At 48.3% G+C, this 19,670-nt stretch overlaps 1 protein-coding gene across 1 annotated transcript in view; it reads right to left on the bottom strand.

Moving 5' to 3' along the window:
- LOC147729461 (uncharacterized) overlaps positions 1-18,114 on the bottom strand; it is a 153,564-nt gene extending 135,450 nt beyond the window's left edge. The window contains exons 1-3 of the mRNA XM_086954332.1: positions 17,995-18,114; positions 16,079-16,184; positions 4,887-4,973 (exon numbers count right to left, since the gene is read on the bottom strand). Of these exons, the coding sequence (XP_086810458.1) occupies positions 4,887-4,973; positions 16,079-16,184; positions 17,995-18,018 (217 nt within the window). The 5' untranslated portion in view covers positions 18,019-18,114. The remainder of the gene's footprint in view (positions 1-4,886; positions 4,974-16,078; positions 16,185-17,994) is intronic.
- Positions 18,115-19,670: the final 1,556 nt, after the last annotated feature.

Here is a 19,670-nt window from a genome sequence, read left to right on the forward strand (position 1 = left end):
TGATTCCTCTGTTCATCTTTATTCCAGATCAGAATATCTTGGTTTAGCTTTTTCTATTATTGGTGTTCCAGCATTGGCCGTTTACAATGCCAAAACAATCGGCAAAATGGCTTGCTGGATGGTCAAATCGATCAACCAAACTTCTACTGTTTTGTCAGATTTATTATTAGATTCCCAAGGTGAACGTAGAGCTATTTTGCAAAACCGTGCAGCAATCGATTATTTGTTGTTAAAACACGGGCATGAATGCTCTGAATTTGAAGGTCTGTGCTGTTTTAATTTGTCTGACCATTCTAAAGATATCCAGTCCCATATTAATAAACTCCACGACTTGACTACAGAAATCAGAGAACACATAGATCAGGGTTTCTTTAACTGGCTTTTTAATTGGCTCCCTGACATGCATTTTTTACGACAAATTTTGGGAGGGGTTATTATTATTGTCTGCATCCTTATAGCGATTTGCTGCTTTATTCAGTGTATCCCTTCCCTGCTACAATTTTTTAGACTTACGAAGAGTCGTAGATCAGTTAGTTTTGTTTCATATTATTCGTCTACTGACGTTAGTTCCATTTAGTTACTGGTTAATAGACTGGAGTCAAGGGGTGTAATGTTATGGCTGTCTTTTTGCCAGCTCTCTGGAGAAGGAGAATGATGGAGAGTGACTCCAGCCTATCACCCCCATAGCATAGGGATTAGGCCGATAGACAGGGACCCTGTCTTACAGATATAAGGGCATTTTCGTGCCATTTCCCTTAGAGTAAGGCTTATGAATTTAAGTGAGGGGTTAGATATATAAGTATTAGTCATGATTTACTCATTTGCTAACATGCCGATCTGTTTCTCATGGAGCTATGCATATTATGGGCTCCGTAGGCCTTAAGCGAGACAGACTCCATTTTGCTTTCTGCCTGGTAGCTCGAGAAGGCTTTCTAGGTTAAGAGTGATGTTTTAGTTTCAAGCTGTTGTTCGCTTGGAGAGAACCGGTTCAGGCTGACCCTTATTGAAGGAATGTATTTTTCTCCACTCCGAAGACACAACTTCAGGCCGGCCGGCTGGGAAAGTGTCCTTGGTACGGGGAGGTACAAGAATTTGGTGGGCGGCAGGTTACTGGCCGTGAATTTCCATGAAGGAACGGGCTTGGATATTAGCGAAGGTGTTAGTCTTTCAGTCAGTTAGTCCGTAGGCGGCATCTAGCCGTTAGCATCTCTACCATTATTCATTTTCATGGTGGACAAGTCGCCATCTTTGAAGTCGGAGAAAGATTTAAGACCGAAACTCTCTGAAGATAGACTGAACGAGAAGTGGCGCGGAGCGCACTAATGCAGAGAGAGAGAGAGACGGTAGCTAATTAACAGCAAGGTTCCGAGGTCCTGAGGGAGAGCAGACGAGTTTGAGCCTAGCAGTGCAGACGTGTACTTGTGACGGCTGAGGGTGACTGCAAGGCGAGCCAGGACCCAGAGACGAGACAGGAGCCTAGATGACTGCCGAGTCCCGATTTCCCATTAACCAGGTGAAGTCCGACCGATTCTTATAGTATGTGCACCCTAACCTTTATCTTTTATTCCCTTTGCAAATGTAATGCTACATAGTAATGTGACTTATGTTTATTGTTAATAAATATCCTAATTCATATAGAATTATCGTGTACCTGGTGCTTGTGTTCGATCTTGGTAAATGGCATTTCTAGTTGGGCACTGTTTAGGCGAACGGATGAGAAATCCCGATCAGACGAATGGTAACCAAATAAAGAGGAAGTGAGTGGACCTTTGATGTCATGAGCACGGAGTACACTATACAATCTGAATCCATATCCAAAGTTATTATTTTAGTTTTATCCTAAGTAGATTGCTGAGATATCATCCCAATAATGTTTCATAGGAATGTGGTCGTCGTTGATATGCGGCGTTAATGAGAGCGACGGGAGGGACACCGTCGTGTAAATCCACCAGATTGTGGCTTAAAATAAATGAGAGCGTCAGGAGGGACACTGACGTGTAGGTTTCGCAGGATCGCGAACGATTTGGAAAAGGGAGCATTGGGTTCTGCAGGCCCGTGTGTAGACACGCCGGATTGTGTGTCAGATCTGCCCTGGGGTAGAACGGTCTGGGTCAGAGTGACCGCGAGGCCAACCGATGTGAATAAGATATTGTAGAAAATCCATATATGTATATTGTCATTCCCCATTCTTAGGTGCGATCTGTATATTTATCTGTATATCTACTCATTGTGAATACGATCTAAGAAGGGAAGGTGAGTACGTTTTGGCTGGGTCACAGGGGCCCCTGGGGGCTGATCCCATCTAAACAGAAAATCCAGCCATTACATCTGGTAAAAGTGATATTTTAGCAAATCAAATTCAGTACCATATGCGAAATGACAAATCACACCCTCCCCACTTATTGTATCAATGGGTTATGTAAAGGATGCGTCAGCCTCAATTACGTGGTTCTCAGCCCCTACTTCTAGCAAAGAGAAGATTAGCTGTACACTGGGGAAGAGGTACAAAAGGGGGTGGTAATGGACGGAGCATCTGAACCAATCAAACACTCACACCCAGTCAAAAGATCTGGGTTTAATCCATCACCGTTCTTTAGCCCACTCTGCCACCCCAGTTCAGACATGGCTATATGCAAATCAGTCTGACCCTGTGCCTCATGGGAACAGTCCACCCGAACTGCCAAGCCATGCCTTCCCTGGACCGGAAACAAGCTTCCAAGGACCGGTTTCTGGCATTCCAGCCGTCTTAAGCCCGGCTTGCTTGAATCCAGTGGCAAAGTGAGCAAGGGACTCACGTCTGAGCATACCCTGCCACACTTATGGCGGCCAAAAGTGGTACAAAAGGGGGTGGTAGTGGACGAAGCATCTGAACCGATCAAACACTCACACCCAGTCAAAAGATCTGGGTTTAATCCATCACCGTTCTTAAGCCCACTCTGCCACCCCAGTTCAGACATGGCTATATGCAAATCAGTCTGACCCTGTGCCTCATGGGAACAGTCCAACCCGAACTGCCAAGCCATGCCTTCCCTGGACCGGAAACAAGCTTCCAAGGACCGGTTTCTGGCATTCCAGCCGTCTTAAGCCCGGCTTGCTTGAATCCAGTGGCAAAGTGAGCAAGGGACTCACGTCTGAGCATACCCTGCCACACTTATGGCGGCCAAAAGTGGTACAAAAGGGGGTGGTAGTGGACGAAGCATCTGAACCGATCAAACACTCACACCCAGTCAAAAGATCTGGGTTTAATCCATCACCGTTCTTAAGCCCACTCTGCCACCCCAGTTCAGACATGGCTATATGCAAATCAGTCTGACCCTGTGCCTCATGGGAACAGTCCAACCTGAACTGCCAAGCCATGCCTTCCCTGGACCGGAAACAAGCTTCCAAGGACCGGTTTCTGGCATTCCAGCCGTCTACAGCCCGGCTTGCTTGAATCCAGTGGCAAAGTGAGCAAGGGACTCACGTCTGAGCATACCCTGCCACACTTATGGCGGCCAAAAGCGGTACAAATGGGGGTGGTAATGGACGGAGCATCTGAACTGGGGTGGCTGAGTGAACTAAAGAATGGTGATGGATTAAACCCAGATCAGTTGACTGGGGGTGAGTGTTTGATTCGTTCAAGCGCTCCGTCCATCATCCCCTTTTGTATCGCTTTGTTCGCCGTGTGGCAGGGTATGCTCAGACGTGAGTCCCTTGTTCACTTGGCCACTGGATTCAAGATAGCCTGGCTGATGAGGATTATGAATCCGAAACCGGTCCCAGGATGCTTGTTTCCGGTCCAGGGAAGACATGGCTTGGCAGTTCGGGCTGCACTGTTCCCATGAGGCACAGGGTCAGACTGATTTGCATATAGCCATGTCTGAACTGGGGTGGCTGCGTGAACTAAAGAATGGTGATGGATTAAACCCAGAAAAGTTGACTGGGGGTGTTTGATTTGTTCAAGCGCTCCGTCCATCATCCCCTTTTGTATCGCTTTGTTCGCCCTAAGTGTGGCAGGGTATGCTCAGACGAGAGTCCCTTGTTCACTTGGCCACTGGATTCAAGATAGCCTGGCTGATGAGGATTTTGAATCCGAAACCGGTCTCGGGATGCTGGTTTCCGGTCCAGGGAAGACATGGCTTGGCAGTTCGGGCTGGACTGTTCCCATGAGGCACAGGGTCAGACTTATTTGCATATAGCCATGTCTGAACTGGGGTGGCTGAGTGAACTAAAGAATGGTGATGGATTAAACCCAGATCAGTTGACTGGGGGCGAGTGTTTGATTTGTTCAAGCGCTCCGTCCATCATCCCCTTGAGTACACTGGGGAAGAGGCTCATTTCCAACTGCTAAGGCAGGACTTAAAAATCGGATCTTTTGAAATGAAGCAGCTGAAGGCTATGCAACACTGACCCCGATAACGGCGCACCCACTGGATGTATGCAGACCACTATCACTATACCTCCAAAAGCAAGTCTCAAAGACCAGGGAAAAGATGCAAAAAACGAAATTCAGCTTAGAGTAAGGTGGCAACTACAAGGCATCTGGTCTTGTTCACTGATGGATATGGAAACCATAAATGAAAAGAAATAGTAGTAATCGTGTATGCTTGGTATGACATGAAATGTGAAAACAGTAGTAAGAAGTCGAGCAATCCTCAATGTCACTCCGTTTATGCTATGGATAAGCAGCAATGTAAAGGTGTTTCTTTAATTTAGTGTGAAAACCTAAATAGAATTAAAAACAAATATTAAACAAACAAACAGCCTCAAGCTTGGCCTGCCCATCACAAGGCGATGAGCCATCCTGTAGCACAAGATCCTCTAAAAAAGCAGAGATCATGCTTTTTAAAAGAAAGCAAGGTAACAAAACAATATTGCACGTCACGGACATCGCACAGCTTGCTTACTTTGTGGGGACTCCTGGTTGTCGGAGAAGCACACCTCTTCCTTTTCACTTGCCTTTAATGAAAACACAGTGTGCGTAATCAGAGGTCCTGAAAATGTAAGAACACAAATTCTTTTAGACTCTACAGGTTTGTTAACAGCAATCATGATCTCTTTGTTACTCATGTGTCAAATATTGTTACGAGAGAGCAGAGCCAACCGGAGCCTGTACTATCCAGCACAAGCACCCGAAGTGTCTTCTGTGGTAAACAATGGAAATGAAACACAGTAGTAGACAGAGAGAAAACTAAACAATAGAATAATGCAGGGAGAGACCTAAAACAATGGAAAAAGAATATTTTCAGTACAAGGTACTGGCTGATTACTAAATATTGTAAACAATACAGCCCACCATCAAATAAAACATCCATTAACAAAGATAAGAGATTCATAATTGTATATCCCGCCTAGCGTTTCAGCATGCATGCGCTGCTCGCTCTGCGAGGCATATTGTAGAAGGGTATGATTTAGAAGTGGAGTGGAAGCCCCGCCCATATTTTCATTGGCTGGCATCATCCTCCATGGTAAACGTTGGCTTCCAATTGAAAATTAGGCTTCTTAGTCCAGCCTCTTTACTGCCCTGTCTCTTTTTGGGACTGCCCATCAGGACTGGATAATTTAACTGCGGCATTAGACTGTCTCCTTCAATTAGTTGGTAAGCACTCTTTTGTTTATCCCTGTTTGCCTGCCTAGAGAGAACACCCCTCCCACCTCCCAAACACCATCAAGGGGCGATCGCTGTATCCTCTATTTATTTATTTATTTATTTGATACGGCGCCCTTATGCTTACCAGGCTACAGAGTACACCCCTCCCACCTCCCAAACTGCATCGAGCGGTGATCCTCATGGCCTTTCATTTATTAGGTCGAGCCTTAGCGAAAGCGCGCTCTCGCTGCGAGGACTATAGCTGTCGGCTCAGCCGACAACGAGTGGAGACAAGAGCTGGCCACGCGCACCATTAACAAGCATGGCAGAGTCGGATTCCGACGCGCGCCTTGGGATTGGGTCGCGCGTGTGCTTCTGCCTAGAGAGTTTACGACGCGCGGCTTGTCTTTCCTTGCCATCTCTCTCACCTCGCTCCTCCACCGGCTCTCTCTGCTGAACCCCTCCCCCCTCCCTTCCAAACATTCATGAGGTGCGGTAGCCCCATCCCGCTCTACATATCGGCGGTCACGGGGCAGCAATCGCCTCTGAATCTCGCCAGAACCCCGCTCCTTCCTCGCAGGCAGAGACTGTGTCTGGTGCAGCAGCAGTCTCGGGTAGAACAGCTGCGTTTTCTTCTGCAGTTGCCGTCACGGGTGCAAATGCTGGGGTCTCTTCCGCAATAGCAGCGTGGTGCAAGCAGCAGCAGTTTTGGATGCGGCAACTGGCTGCGGTCTCTTTCACAGTAGCTGTGCAGCCTGCAGTCTCTGGTGCAGCTGCGGAGGTTTCTTCCGCAATTGCAGTCTGGCCCAAGTAGCTACTGGCTCTGGTGCTGGCAAATGAGGTCTCTTCCATAGTAGCAGTGCCCGGTGCAGCCAGCAGTCTCGGGTGCAGCAGCTGCGGTCTATTCCGCAGTAGCAGTCCCAGGTCGCGCCTGTCTCTGGTGCAGCAGCAGTCTTAGAGGGATCCTCACACCAGGGATGCCTTCCGCCAATGAAAGAGGGTGGCTGGGATGTATACAGCCTGTCTACTTAGCCAGTCGCTGCAAATTCAGTTTTTAAGTTGTGTATTTATGAGTGAGTGCGGATCCTGCCTCGATTTAACTCTAGTGCCACACGTACACTTACAGGCAGCTCGAGCATGTCAACATACCATAAGTACTTTAAATAGCACCATGGCAAGTCCACTCAATACGTTACGCTGTCAGTTGCTTCCTGGGCACAGCCGCCCAATAATTGTGCAGCCAGCTGCACTCTTACCTTGGCCTGGGTGCCGTCATTTATACACCGAGAGCCTGCAGCAGAAAACACGTCTCCTGGTAACTTTAAAGAGTGGGCGCTGCAAACTGTGCACGTGCTTTGGGATTCATTCACCGTCCAGAAAGCATGCGACCTCGCGATGTACTAGTCCCTTCTTTTTTTTGTCGTAGTGACTAGGGTGTCACAGTGAGCACTAGTGCAAGCGAGGAAGGTGACCCCTCCAAACCTGTTTGTGTAGTGAAAGGGGTGGTGCAGATGGCCCCGAAAGTCCCCGGTGTCACTGCACCTGCCGCACCACTGACACCCACGCTTCCGAGGACCTTCTATGCGGCACTGCAGCACAGCACAGATCTGCAGGACACCTTCCCATTCATATGTATGGCTACGGGGGGCAGGGGGGCGCGTATAGGGCATGGTGTTGTATGGCTATTGGCCAGCTGGTTTGACATTCAGGGCGTATACAGACCAGATGAGTGCACGGTCCCTTTGATAGGAGCTTGCTGCAGTCGTGACAGAAGCCAGACGAGTGCTCACATCCTCCGCAGGTATCAGAGCGCTTTAAATCAGCATGCTTATAACAAGCAAGACTAGCACTCTATATTACTGCCAACTTAGCTTAGCATAAGCAACAGCTAACCACTAACAAACAATGTTTATATACCAATTGCAAATTAAAAAAAATTAATGCAAATCATTGTCATTTACAATGCCAGTAACTCAAACTTTAATGCTGCGAGACCTATTGCATTGCAAATGCTTGTTTATTTAGTACGCACTTGTATGCTTTTTCTTTTTGTTTTTCTTCCTCTGCGCCCCAGCGTTTTCAGATGCAGATTTCCTGGCTTATGTCCCAGTCCCTAAAGCAGCAACAGCCGAACTTCGTGACTTTCTCCCTTCACCACCCCCGCCCCCCTTAGTCCTCTTTTTCAACACCAGCCCTTCCAGGCTCTTCCACCTCCTCCCCCCACTCCTAAGATCCTGCTCCGTCCTGGGCTAAAGCTCTTCAGGAAGATTAACAATTTCAGTAACAACTCAGACTTTCCTTCATTCAAAGCCGCTTCCTCTGAATCCAGAAATATAATGTAGTAAGTAAGTACATAACAGATTTCACAAGACCGACTGGAAAGGCTGGAAGCAGCCTACATGTTTAAGTGAAAATGAGTGACCATCACGCTGGTCTTTACATGCATCAGCGTAGGATTCTTGCACTGCCGGCCGGTATGGGTGTGTTAAGGTTGTTCCTGCTTTCATGTGCTTTATCTCCCTAATTATCCTTCTATGAACGCGCACATATGTTTATGGGCTTCCCATCCTAGTGCCGAAGTCTCCTGCGGGCACGTTTTTATGGTGCGCAGGAAATCCAAGGCAATCAGTCAGCTTCTTTTCCTACCTGCCTCCTCTCCCCCCCACTGCTTGGTAATTAAGCCTCTGTCTGTATAGATCTCTCACACAGTCTCCCATTTAAATAATTAAAATATGTATTTCTTTCACAAGTTAATTGGGTAAACTGTCCAATAAATATAAGAAGCTTGTTAAACCACTATGTCAGTAAACAAGTATTTCTTCAAAAAAAGTGCAGACTAGCCTCGATATCTGGGGGAGGGGCGGGGTGTTCTTTTAAGACAGAAGAGTTCACAAGACATGTAAAATGCAGCTTAATTTTTAGGTCTCGTAGCGATACAGCGCGTAAGCGCTGTACTCGCCGAGATCTATTTGTACTGACTCTGCTTCCCAGGAGACAGCACCTGGCCGCGCGCATCTCTCAAAAGGCGATCAGCGCAGGCCACGCGCGCGCGAACGCGCTTGCCTTGGCTGTCTCCTGGGAAGCGCAACAAACATACACAGGCAACTTCCCCCTGCACGCATGCGCACACACAGAGACACATACACGCACACATACAGAGACCCCCATCGCACACACACACACACACCTTCCCCTGCACGCATGCGCACACACATACACAAGCACACATACACGCACGGAGAGACATCCCCCCCCCCGCCGTCGCACACACAGACACACACACACGCGCACACATACAGGCACCCCCCCCTCCCCGCTCACCGGCACTCCGGACTTGTGCAGCCTCCGACCGCTGGCCTCTCCCTCCCTCCCTCCCTCCCTCCCTCCCTCCCTCAGTGCTCCCCCTCCCTCCCACGGTGCTCCTCCAGGCACGCCGTGGGCGCGGGCTTCACAAAACGGAAGTCCCGCCCCACGATAGGTTTCGTTTTGCGCGCGCACCTCCACTGCCCAGAAACTGGAGCACGTTACGTGACCCGCGAGTATTAAGAAAAAATTGAGAACACCTTCTCCATTCCCGCCCCTAGTATCTCCACTCAAAAGGTGATTTTTAAAACTAACGCTAATAACTGCTTTATGTGGTGCTTGAGTATCGGTCAAGTGTGTGATAGTCTCCTCAGCAAGACATTGAAGATAAGATGCAATTGAGAGAGAAATGTAATAGCACTTAGTTCGTCCCCAGTGGGCAGAACATTGCAATCCCTCCTTAGAAAACCTGGTTGAGGAGGGGGTCGGGATGAAGAAGGCGGTGGCAAGTAATCATAACAAGAAGTCTTGGACATGTATTGAATTGCGGCCTTGTATGCATAGTGATTCCTTTGACTAGATTAGGACAATGGGTTCTCCTTTCATACACACTATGGGGAAGACCGAGCCTGTCTTGGAGCAATTTGGTGAATAACTTTAAACTGCAGCACTTGGTGCATGTACTTGGGAGTATCAGGTCCAGTCTGAATTCTTCACCCTTAGTGGGACCCTTTGGGTCTTTCTGAGAATTATCCTTTTCCGCAGTGGCTCAAATGAATGTCTTCTGTGGGTTTTACGGCTGAAGCACTGGGTCATCCGAGTTCTGCCTAGTTGCAGAGGCTTTCCACTGACTGGCTCTAGTCTGAGCCTCAGGCTTAATAGTGAAAACTGTTACAGGGCAACAGAGCTGCAGCCATGAGGCGGCATCTTGTGGTGCTTTTTGTGGACTTAACATATCCTGTTTCTGACACCTTTGACCGTCGTCTTAAATGTACAAGCCTAAGTCAAGTCCAAAGTTTGTGCCTTATCCTAGAGATAACTCCTCTGCCTCTAAGCATAATTTTGATAAGAGTGTGTCCTTTAAAAAAAATCTAAATACCTCTACACTGCACAACAGAGAGAGGAGAGGGGAAGAAAGTGATTAGGTGAATGTATCTTAGCAGGGATTTCATCCAGCAAGTACTTCAGGACTGATCCAGGTAGTATGAGAAATTAGATAGTGCTTACATCTTCATATGACAACAATTCATAGATTTTTGTCCTGCGGAGTGCATCTTCTACATTGCAGATAGGACCATCTATGAACATCCTTGACAAATTTATAACATTTTTACGTTAGAGTCCTTGGTGTAAGAAACCCTTTCATACCTTAATTGAGGCTTTCAAGGTCCTGATCGCTGACACATGGAAGAAACCGTTTTTTTAACTGTGATTTGACATACACCTTGACAGAAGAAGCGGCCTATGCAAGTTGAACCTTTCTGCACGTTCACTGTTCAACCACTAGTCGTTCCTGCAGCCAGTGTCCGGTTCATAACTAATGCATTCACAACCATTCTAAGAGTCCAACAGAAGAGACTTCATGGCTATCAAGTCTTTTTGTGTTGTAGTCACTGGCACTAACATCCAGATACACAGCCAGTAACTCACAAAATACCAGTATTACTTTTGAGTATGGTCTTGTCATTGTTGACTGATAATTAAGAGGATGGACGCCTCTTAGCTGTGGTTGTAATAGTTTACAAGGGCATAAACATTTTAATTTGGGACAGGTTGCAGGACAAAAAGAAATTGCTTGGTGGCAAAATGCCTAAAACCCAGAAATGTAGAAGTACATGCAGAGCTAGGTATTTTGGCTACTTCTGAGCCCTTTTATTTTGTGCAGTTTTATAGATTGATGCCTAGTGATTTATGTCTTAAGTTTTGTAGGCATCATGTTTTTGGGAGAATGCCAGGGACACAAAACCTTTAACTTGTAGAGAGCTGGCTAAACAAAATACAGTGGCCTAAGCTTTGGGAACAACATCCGGTGTGGCTCTGGGAATGCTATGTCCATATCCTAAATACTTAATATATTTTATGTGAAGAGCTGATCCTGATCCGGTGGGTCTTCCTACTAATAAAGAAAAAGCGATTAAAGCTTAATTTCAGGAGTTTTTGTTCTGCTTTGCCTCAACTACTAAATTCAGGAATAGAGAGGCCTTGAAATAACCTAAAGTATATTCCGTTGAAGAAGTGCTGGAGAAGAATGTAATATGGGGTTTCAATCCTGGTTTACTGTAACTTCACTTTATCATGGAAGGCAGACATTTTAAGTCAACATTCTGTCTTTTAGCCTCATAATGACACCTCACAAAAGTGATTAGAGTTGCGGAAATAAAGGAGACACACATCTACTTTTGCTATTAGTGCTGATGTACCTTTATCTGGACATTTGGCTCGTCGAGGTTCATGCCTGGGAAGCAGTGTTGTTTGCACTGTAGTCATATATGTCACTAGTACGCTGCCTTCTACCATAGGGTTACCTTCTGATTGTTTCTCATGACCGGGGAAGAAATGTCCTTTGAGACCCTTGCATGTGGTAAAGCAGGGGCAGGCCCTTGTGAAAGACCACTGCAGCGAAGAGCAGACAGACTATCTATAGTGGCTGAATTCTTCTGCCTGAGAGACAGTCAGTATGCGCACTGACCCGGATGGAAAATGAGGACATCTGTTGGACAGGCCTCGTGAAAGGCCCGCTCCCTCCCCGCATGATAGGGCCCGGACACCGGCTCTCACTGTACCCCCTGAAAGAACCACCCCGGCAACCCGCCGAAGCAACCCGCAAGCAGTCCCCAACGGGACGCCTGCTCCCAAACATCCCAGCATCGGCTGTCCCGGGCCTCCTTCAGCACCATCGCCCCGGCCCAGCCGCCATCTTGGACACTGCACCACGAGGCCGCGTGGCCTCAGCTCGACCCCAACCCGGGGCCTGGCCAGGCCCTGACATCGAGGCACCACCATCCACCCAGGAGGTGAAGAGACCACTTGGCAGGTCAATGGGAGAAAGGAGTGTCGATGGCTCTCCCCCGCCAGGTGCCGATCGCCCCCGGCCTCCCCGGGCACTGGCTCCACCCCCCTGCTGGGTGTCTGGACTCCCTCATCCCGGACCTCCCGACCGCCCAGCACGAGGGTTCGGACATCAAAGGAGACCAGACCTATAACTGTGGCAGCTCCAGAGCAGGAAGGCAGTTGTATCCTGGAGTCGAGAGACACCTTGAAGAACTCATCCCTGACGGACTGCTGGCGCTGCCGCAGCCCTGCCTTGTGAACCATCTCTGAAGCCTGCTGGCGCTGCCGCGGCCCTCTGCAACGTGCATCTTCATCGGGACCTGCTGGCGCTGCCGCGGCCCATCCTTGAGAATCATCGCTCTGCCTGCTGGCGTTGCCGCGGCCCCCTGCAACGTGCATCTTCATCGGGACCTGCTGGCGCTGCCGCGGCCCATCCTTGAGAATCATCGCTCTGCCTGCTGGTGCTGCCGCTGCCTTCTGCAACGTGAAGTCATCCTAGCCTGCTGGCGCTGGTGCGGCCCTCCGTGCTGAGAACTATCATCCAAGCCTGCTGGCGCTGCCGCGGCCCGACCTTGCCGACACCTGAGCTCGAGGATTGTGAGCTCCTTCTGGCCGCCCCTGTACCACACCGGTACCAAGACTGTCCCGCTACCCCTTATCCTACAGAGACTAGAATTGGGAGGATCCTCGTGTCCTGCCCCCACTGTATCGTTGATAACCTTGCCTCAAGAAACCTATATAAAGTGTGCAGATCGCATCCTTGTGTGGTGTCCATTTGTGGGGGGGAAGTTACCTGTGTGTACGATCGCTAGGAGACGGTCCTCACCGGAGGCCTCTCCCCCTGTACTCGGCCGACCCTCCAGGTCTCGGTCTAACAACATCCTTAAGGTTAAATGGTCACACACCAGCTGTGAGTAGTAGGTGACTGAGCAGAGAAATTGTAGAGTGGGAAATATGTGGATGAAATCTGGTCTCTTGAGTGTTTTACTCTTACACTGTCCATATATGGCCCAGGACGGTAAGGCTATTCCACCAAGACTTGGGTGCCAAGTAACACTACTGCAAATTGTAGAATGGTGAAGCAATACGTCCAAGAAAGACTACACATGCTCAGTCCTCTGTGATGATGTACATTTACCCCACTCACATAGGGGCTCAATGCAGTTGCTAATAAAGGAGCAATCCTTAAGGTTGCAGACGGAAATCTGAGCCAAAATATGCTTGCTTCTAGAGACCTATTTGGTTTGGGAGTACTGAAGCAGGTCGAGTTCCAGTTGGTTCCCTTACTAATACTTGGTCTCAGATACTACCAAAACAAGCATTTGCAATGCAATAGGTCTCGCAGCATTAAAGTTTGAGTTACTGGCATTGTCTCTGACAATGCTTTGCATAACTTTTTTTTAAATTTACAATTGGTATATAAACATTGTTTGTGAGTGGTTAGCTGTTGCTAACAGACACCCTCACAGACCTAGAGCACTGCACGGCTCATATACTCGAATTTGCACTGAAATCGGAAGGCTGCAATGCTGATTGAATGCATAGGGCCCAGGGCCCATGCACTCCTGATGTGCAGTTGAGGCCTACCTTACAGAGGGCCTCACCAATTGTAAATTTTAAAAAAAAGTTATGCAAAGCATGGTCAGAGACAATGCCAGTAACTCAAACTTTAATGCTGCGAGACCTATTGCATTGCAAATGCTTGTTATTATTAGCGCGGACCTCCTCAGTACTCTTTACTTCCAAGGAGTCCATGGCAACTCACGCACAGGTTCTTTACTTTCAAGGAGTCCGTGGCCCTTCACGCACAGGCCCTACTTCCAAGGCGTCTGGGGCCCTTCACGCACAGGCTCTTTACTTCCAAGGAGTCCGTGGCCCTTCACGTCCAGGCTCTTTACTTCCAAGGAGTCCGTGGCCCTTCAGGCCCAGGCTCTTTACTTCCAAGGAGTCCGTGGCCCTTCACGCACAGGCCCTTTACTTCCAAGGAGTCTGTGGCCCTTCACGCACAGGCCCTACTTCCAAGGAGTCCGTGGCCCTTCACGCCCAGGCTCTTTACTTCCAAGGAGTCCGTGGCCCTTCACGCCCAGGCCCTTTACTTCCAAGGAGGCTGTGGCCCTTCACGCACAGGCCCTTTACTTCCAAGGAGTCCGTGGCCCTTCACGCACAGGCCCTTTACTTCCAAGGAGTCCGTGGCCCTTCACACACAGGCCCTTTACTGCCAAGGAGTCCGTGGCCCTTCACGCACAGGCCCTTTACTTCCAAGGAGTCTGTGGCCCTTCACGCACAGGCCCTACTTCCAAGGAGTCCGTGGCCCTTCACGCCCAGGCTCTTTACTTCCAAGGAGTCTGTGGCCCTTCACGCACAGGCCCTTTACTTCCAAGGAGTCCGTGGCCCTTCACGCACAGGCCCTTTACTTCCAAGGAGTCCGTGGCCCTTCACGCACAGGCCCTTTACTTCCAAGGAGTCCGTGGCCCTTCACGCACAGGCCCTTTACTTCCAAGGAGTCCGTGGCCCTTCACGCACAGGCCCTTTACTTCCAAGGAGTCCGTGGCCCTTCACGCACAGGCCCTTTACTTCCAAGGAGTCCGTGGCCCTTCACGCACAGGCCCTTTACTTCCAAGGAGTCCGTGGCCCTTCACGCACAGGCCCTTTACTTCCAAGGAGTCCGTGGCCCTTCACGCCCAGGTTCTTTACTTCCAAGGAGTCTGTGGCCCTTCACGCACAGGCCCTTTACTTCCAAGGAGTCCGTGGCCCTTCACGCACAGGCCCTTTACTTCCAAGGAGTCTGTGGCCCTTCACGCACAGGCCCTACTTCCAAGGAGTCCGTGGCCCTTCACGCCCAGGCTCTTTACTTCCAAGGAGTCTGCAGCCCTTCACGCACAGGCCCTTTACTTCCAAGGAGTCTGCGGCCCTTCACGCACAGGCCCTTTACTTCCAAGGAGTCTGTGGCCCTTCACGCACAGGCTCTTTACTTCCAAGGAGTCCGTGGCCCTTCACGCACAGGCCCTTTACTTCCAAGGAGTCCGTGGCCCTTCACGCACAGGCCCTTTACTTCCAAGGAGTCTGTGGCCCTTCACGCACAGGCCCTTTACTTCCAAGGAGTCCGTGGCCCTTCACGCACAGCCCTTTACTTCCAAGGAGTCCGTGGCCCTTCACGCCCAGGCAAATCAAACCAGGACACTGCTGGCGCGATCGGCTCAGGAGTGGGCTGGCAGTGGTGCAAGTGGAGCTGCTGGGCAGCAGGGAGGTGACCTGGCCTGCAAGCAGGGTCAGGGGTAACACTGATCAGCAGTAAAAATGTGCGCAGAGACACTAAACCAGCAAAAACCCGGCAAGGAGGTCAGAAAGCAAAAAGACAGGGGAAACATCCCAAAAGATACCAAGTCTAACAACTCCCCTCCACCTACGCTACACATAGCTCTGATGAAGAAGTGTTTTATCTCTGACACTATCCCAACACTCTCTCGCTATCATCCACTCTTTACAAAGCCGTAATAGGCCAGATTCCTCTTGGTCCCTGATACCACCATTTCCACAGATCCTTGCCCATCATCCAAGCTCTACAGATGTTTGATGTGCACCAGATCCTCGTGGAGACAGTCTAGTCTCCAATTCCTTCCCGGTAGCAGTACATTCCCTATCTTCTACTCCACTCAAGGCTACAATGGCACGAGCTTTTACTTCAAGACAATCCTGACAATGCTACTTTATTTCAGCCGGACATCACCTAACACTTTCCATTCGCACAGATGTGATGAGGCTGGCTTTCCCAAGAAGCAATGCCACCGCCTCACCTTCTATTTCCACAGTACACTCCTGATTACGTACCCTGCAGACTACTGTTAGAAGGACAGCTTTCCTATGGAACCCAAGCTACCGCTCAGTACCCATACACTTTCTACACCTACTCTTCTCGCAGATAAGCGCAGGCTTCCCCTCAGAGCCCATCTGACGCAGCTGCTCCCTCTGCCCAGAACACTCGCTGGCACCTATTCTAGATGAAGGTGTGACAAGCAAAGGCTTCTTGTGTGAGCCAATGTGTTATGCCATGCCAGGGATAGGAGGTCTGACCCCATTCTGTGCATCTGAAGTACACAGTCCATTTCTGAGACTCTAAAGAACACTTGGTAAAGACCAACAATAATGTATCATTACCCAGGGACATCAAGGCCTGGTGGATCTCCTTCATCACGTTCCTGTACAGATCTCGCTGCCACTTGTGCAAAAGCTTCCACTCCTCGTTGGAGAAATAAGTGGAAACCTGTGAATGAACAGAAAGGTTACAATACTTAGCAACTATATTCACCAACTCTACCGCACAACTTGCTTACAATTCAACTATTTTCAACAATTCTATTGCACAATTAGCTTACAATACAACTACATTTAGCAATTCTACTGCACAACTACATTCAACAACCATAACCCACAACTAGCTTACATTACAACTACTTTTAGGAATTCTACTGCACAACTGACATTACAACTACATTCAACAACCATAGTGCAGAACTAGCTTACATTTCAACTACTTTCAGCAATTCTAGTGCACAAGTAGCTTACATTACAACTACCTTTAGCAATTCTAGTGCACAAGTAGCTTACATTACAACTACCTTTAGCAATTCTAGTGCACAACTAGCTTACATTACAACTACTTTCAGCAATTCTAGTGCACAACTAGCTTACATTTCAACTACTTTCAGCAATTCTAGTGCACAACTAGCTTACATTACAACTACTTTCAGCAATTCTAGTGCACAACTAGCTTGCATTACAACTACATTTAGCAATTCTAGTGCACAACTAGCTTACATTACAACTACATTTAGCAATTCTAGTGCACAACTAGCTTACATTACAACTACATTTAGCAATTCTACTGCACAACTACATTCAACCATAACGCACAACTAGCTTACATTACAACTACTTTCAGCAAGTCTAGTGCACAAGTAGCTTACATTACAACTACTTTCAGCAATTCTAGTGCACAACTAGCTTACATTACAATTACATTAAAAAATTCTAGTGCGAATCTGAAATTACAACTACATTCAACAATAGTGCAAAACGTACATAACAATTAAATTCAGAGACAGCAGTGCACAACTTACATTACAACCCTATTCAGCGACTCTACTGCACAATTTACATTACAACCCTATTCAGCGACTCTACTGCACAATTTACATTACAACTACATTCAGTGACTTTAGTACACAATTTACATATCCACTCCTCTGCCATTAGCAGCGATCAGAGGGTACTTCAGATTGAATGAGAATCGCCCCACAGATAAAGGAGGAGGGGGAAGGCGAAGCAATTCCGAAACAGTCTCCTTGTCATAACAGAGTGGTCAATTGAACTGATCAGAGACACTGACCTTCACTTTTCTTCTCGTTTCCATATTATATTTGCGATTTCCCCCATACCATACCTTACTGGATATGATTATCAATCACTGCAAATGGATCATAGTGGGAGATTTCAATTACTGGGCCACTGAATCAAACACACAGTCAGGTCGGTCTAGGGGGGGGGGGGGGGGGGGGGACACCAACAGGTTTTTACTTTCCATTGGTGTACAACAAGGCTAAGTACTGGCGCCCCTTTTGATGTTTTATACTAACAGTCTTGAGCGTCACCTGGTTGATGTCAAAGATGATGTGTACTCTTCGCAGACGATGCAGTTTCAACTGCTAGGACTACACTCGGCCTTCAGAAGCGATTGAATGGCTATGTGCGGTTTATAAATGAGCTGGAGCTAACTGCAAGTCACTTCAAGCCCACATTATGGTCTATGTACCAAACACCAACAAGTGCAAGACTTTCTTTTATGAACGTCCCTAAAATTGAACTGGTTTGAACGATGCCCTGTGTCTGGATTCATCTCGATGACCGAAGCACCTGGAGACAAGTAGCTATTGTCACTAAGACCGGGTTTCTCGCACTGTTTGAGGCCTGTTCAAGTTGACTGATAAACCAGGCTTGAAATCTCCAAAGGAGCTCCTTATAGTTCATAAAGGTGGATGACTCTGGAGACTGGGGGAAGAGCAGCTGACACTCACCGAGTCTGGGTCCTGCCGGGGCATGGCTGCTCTGTGCTCGGGTGCTCTCTCGCTCGCTCCGAGGGGGCCCACGGTCCGAGGTTCCTGCAGCTCCCGAGAGACAAAAACACCTTCCTCCCAGTAGAGCCGGTGCAGGGTGAGTACGAGAGACTACTGCGCATGCGCAGAGGTGAAGTGCGATCATTAGCGCATGCGCACTCACAAAGGTATGTCAGACCACGCGCATGCGTTCTTCGCGCCAGACACACTGCGCGCTCTCAGGTATTGAGCCACTTTGACGTACGTGCACCACAGCGCTCTACGGACGCATGCGCGGGTCTCGTGATGAACATGTGTCAAAGGTGCGCGGATATGCGCGTGCGCAAAGAGGTGGACACTGCTTCCGCTTCCGGTGTACTATCAATAGACCCACCCCATCTGTCTTTACACCCCCCGCGTTTCCACGCATGCGCATAAGTCTGCGCAGCCGCACTATGGTCCATGTCTTGGCCGCATGTATTTTTAAGCTCCCCACTCTTCTGCCGGTTTAGTGCGCATGCTCGTGATTGCACTTTCAGTTTCAAGATCCAGACACCGGAGTCACCCTTTCGCAGGAAGCAGACTTAAAAAGAAAAACTCAAACACAATGATATAACGCAATGTAGGCAGAGACGGCCTACACGAGCAGGAGAGAACTGGGAACACTGCTGCGCTTTAACAGCTAACTGTAATTTACGTCTTATCCATATTAAATATATACAGCTGAGCTGTCCTATATGACCAAGCATCTGCACAGATCTGGTTTGAGAGAGCTGGCCGCTGTAGGCGATGCTCACACACCTGACGTGGTATTGTGAAAGAGTTTTGGGCACGATCCTGGAAGCGGTGCGTTGCACCTGCTATTGTGTCAGTTGGGACTTATTGGACACTTAAAACCACAGGACTGGCAGGTGCACTTTTGCTAGCAAAGAGGAAAGTGGTCTAAACTGCGAGGGCAGAGGTGTCCCCAAATTGCAGCACTCGTTAGTGGATATCACATGGTGTAGGGATCAGTTAACCAGTATGTGGAGGGGCTCCCAGGACCGTCCAGACCGAAGGACATTTGGGCCCCCTTTAGTGCATATTTGCTGGCAAATCAATGCGAAAATTCACCTGATGGCTTACCCAACGTTTGATCTTTCGGCCAGTTCCATGAATATTCTATGCTGTATAAGAAACAATATGTTGTGTAACCGCCCCGAGTACAGTAAGAGCAGTGTGATGTACTTTTGTATGGGTTATGATTGACAAAATCAATCAAAATTAAATAAAGAAGACCTGGCTTTTTCAACAACACACAGCGCCCAGATACCCCTAGTGATGACAGTGCTGCGCTATACAAATGCTAATTGATTGATTTGTGTTTGTTTTCATCCTGTTAATATTACTAACAAAAGATAGGACAGGAGGCCTTTACATTCCTTGGGAGCTTTGCTCTCAAAGGCTCTCCTTTCATAGCAGCAAGTTATTTTCAAGCGGAAACACGTACTTTATCAGTACAACCTTTTTGTCACCAATTTCTTTACAGCACTTTCAGGCAGCCAAAGCTGAAAGCACAGTTTTTAAATAGTTGAAATAAATAACGTTAAGAAAGAGAGACAAGGAGCAGAGAGATGGGGGGACTGGAGGCAGGTATGGCTTGGCCGTTACTCTCAAAA

This window comes from Lissotriton vulgaris, chromosome 2_1 (genome assembly GCF_964263255.1).
Source record: "Lissotriton vulgaris chromosome 2_1, aLisVul1.2, whole genome shotgun sequence".
Lineage (NCBI taxonomy): Eukaryota > Metazoa > Chordata > Amphibia > Caudata > Salamandridae > Lissotriton > Lissotriton vulgaris.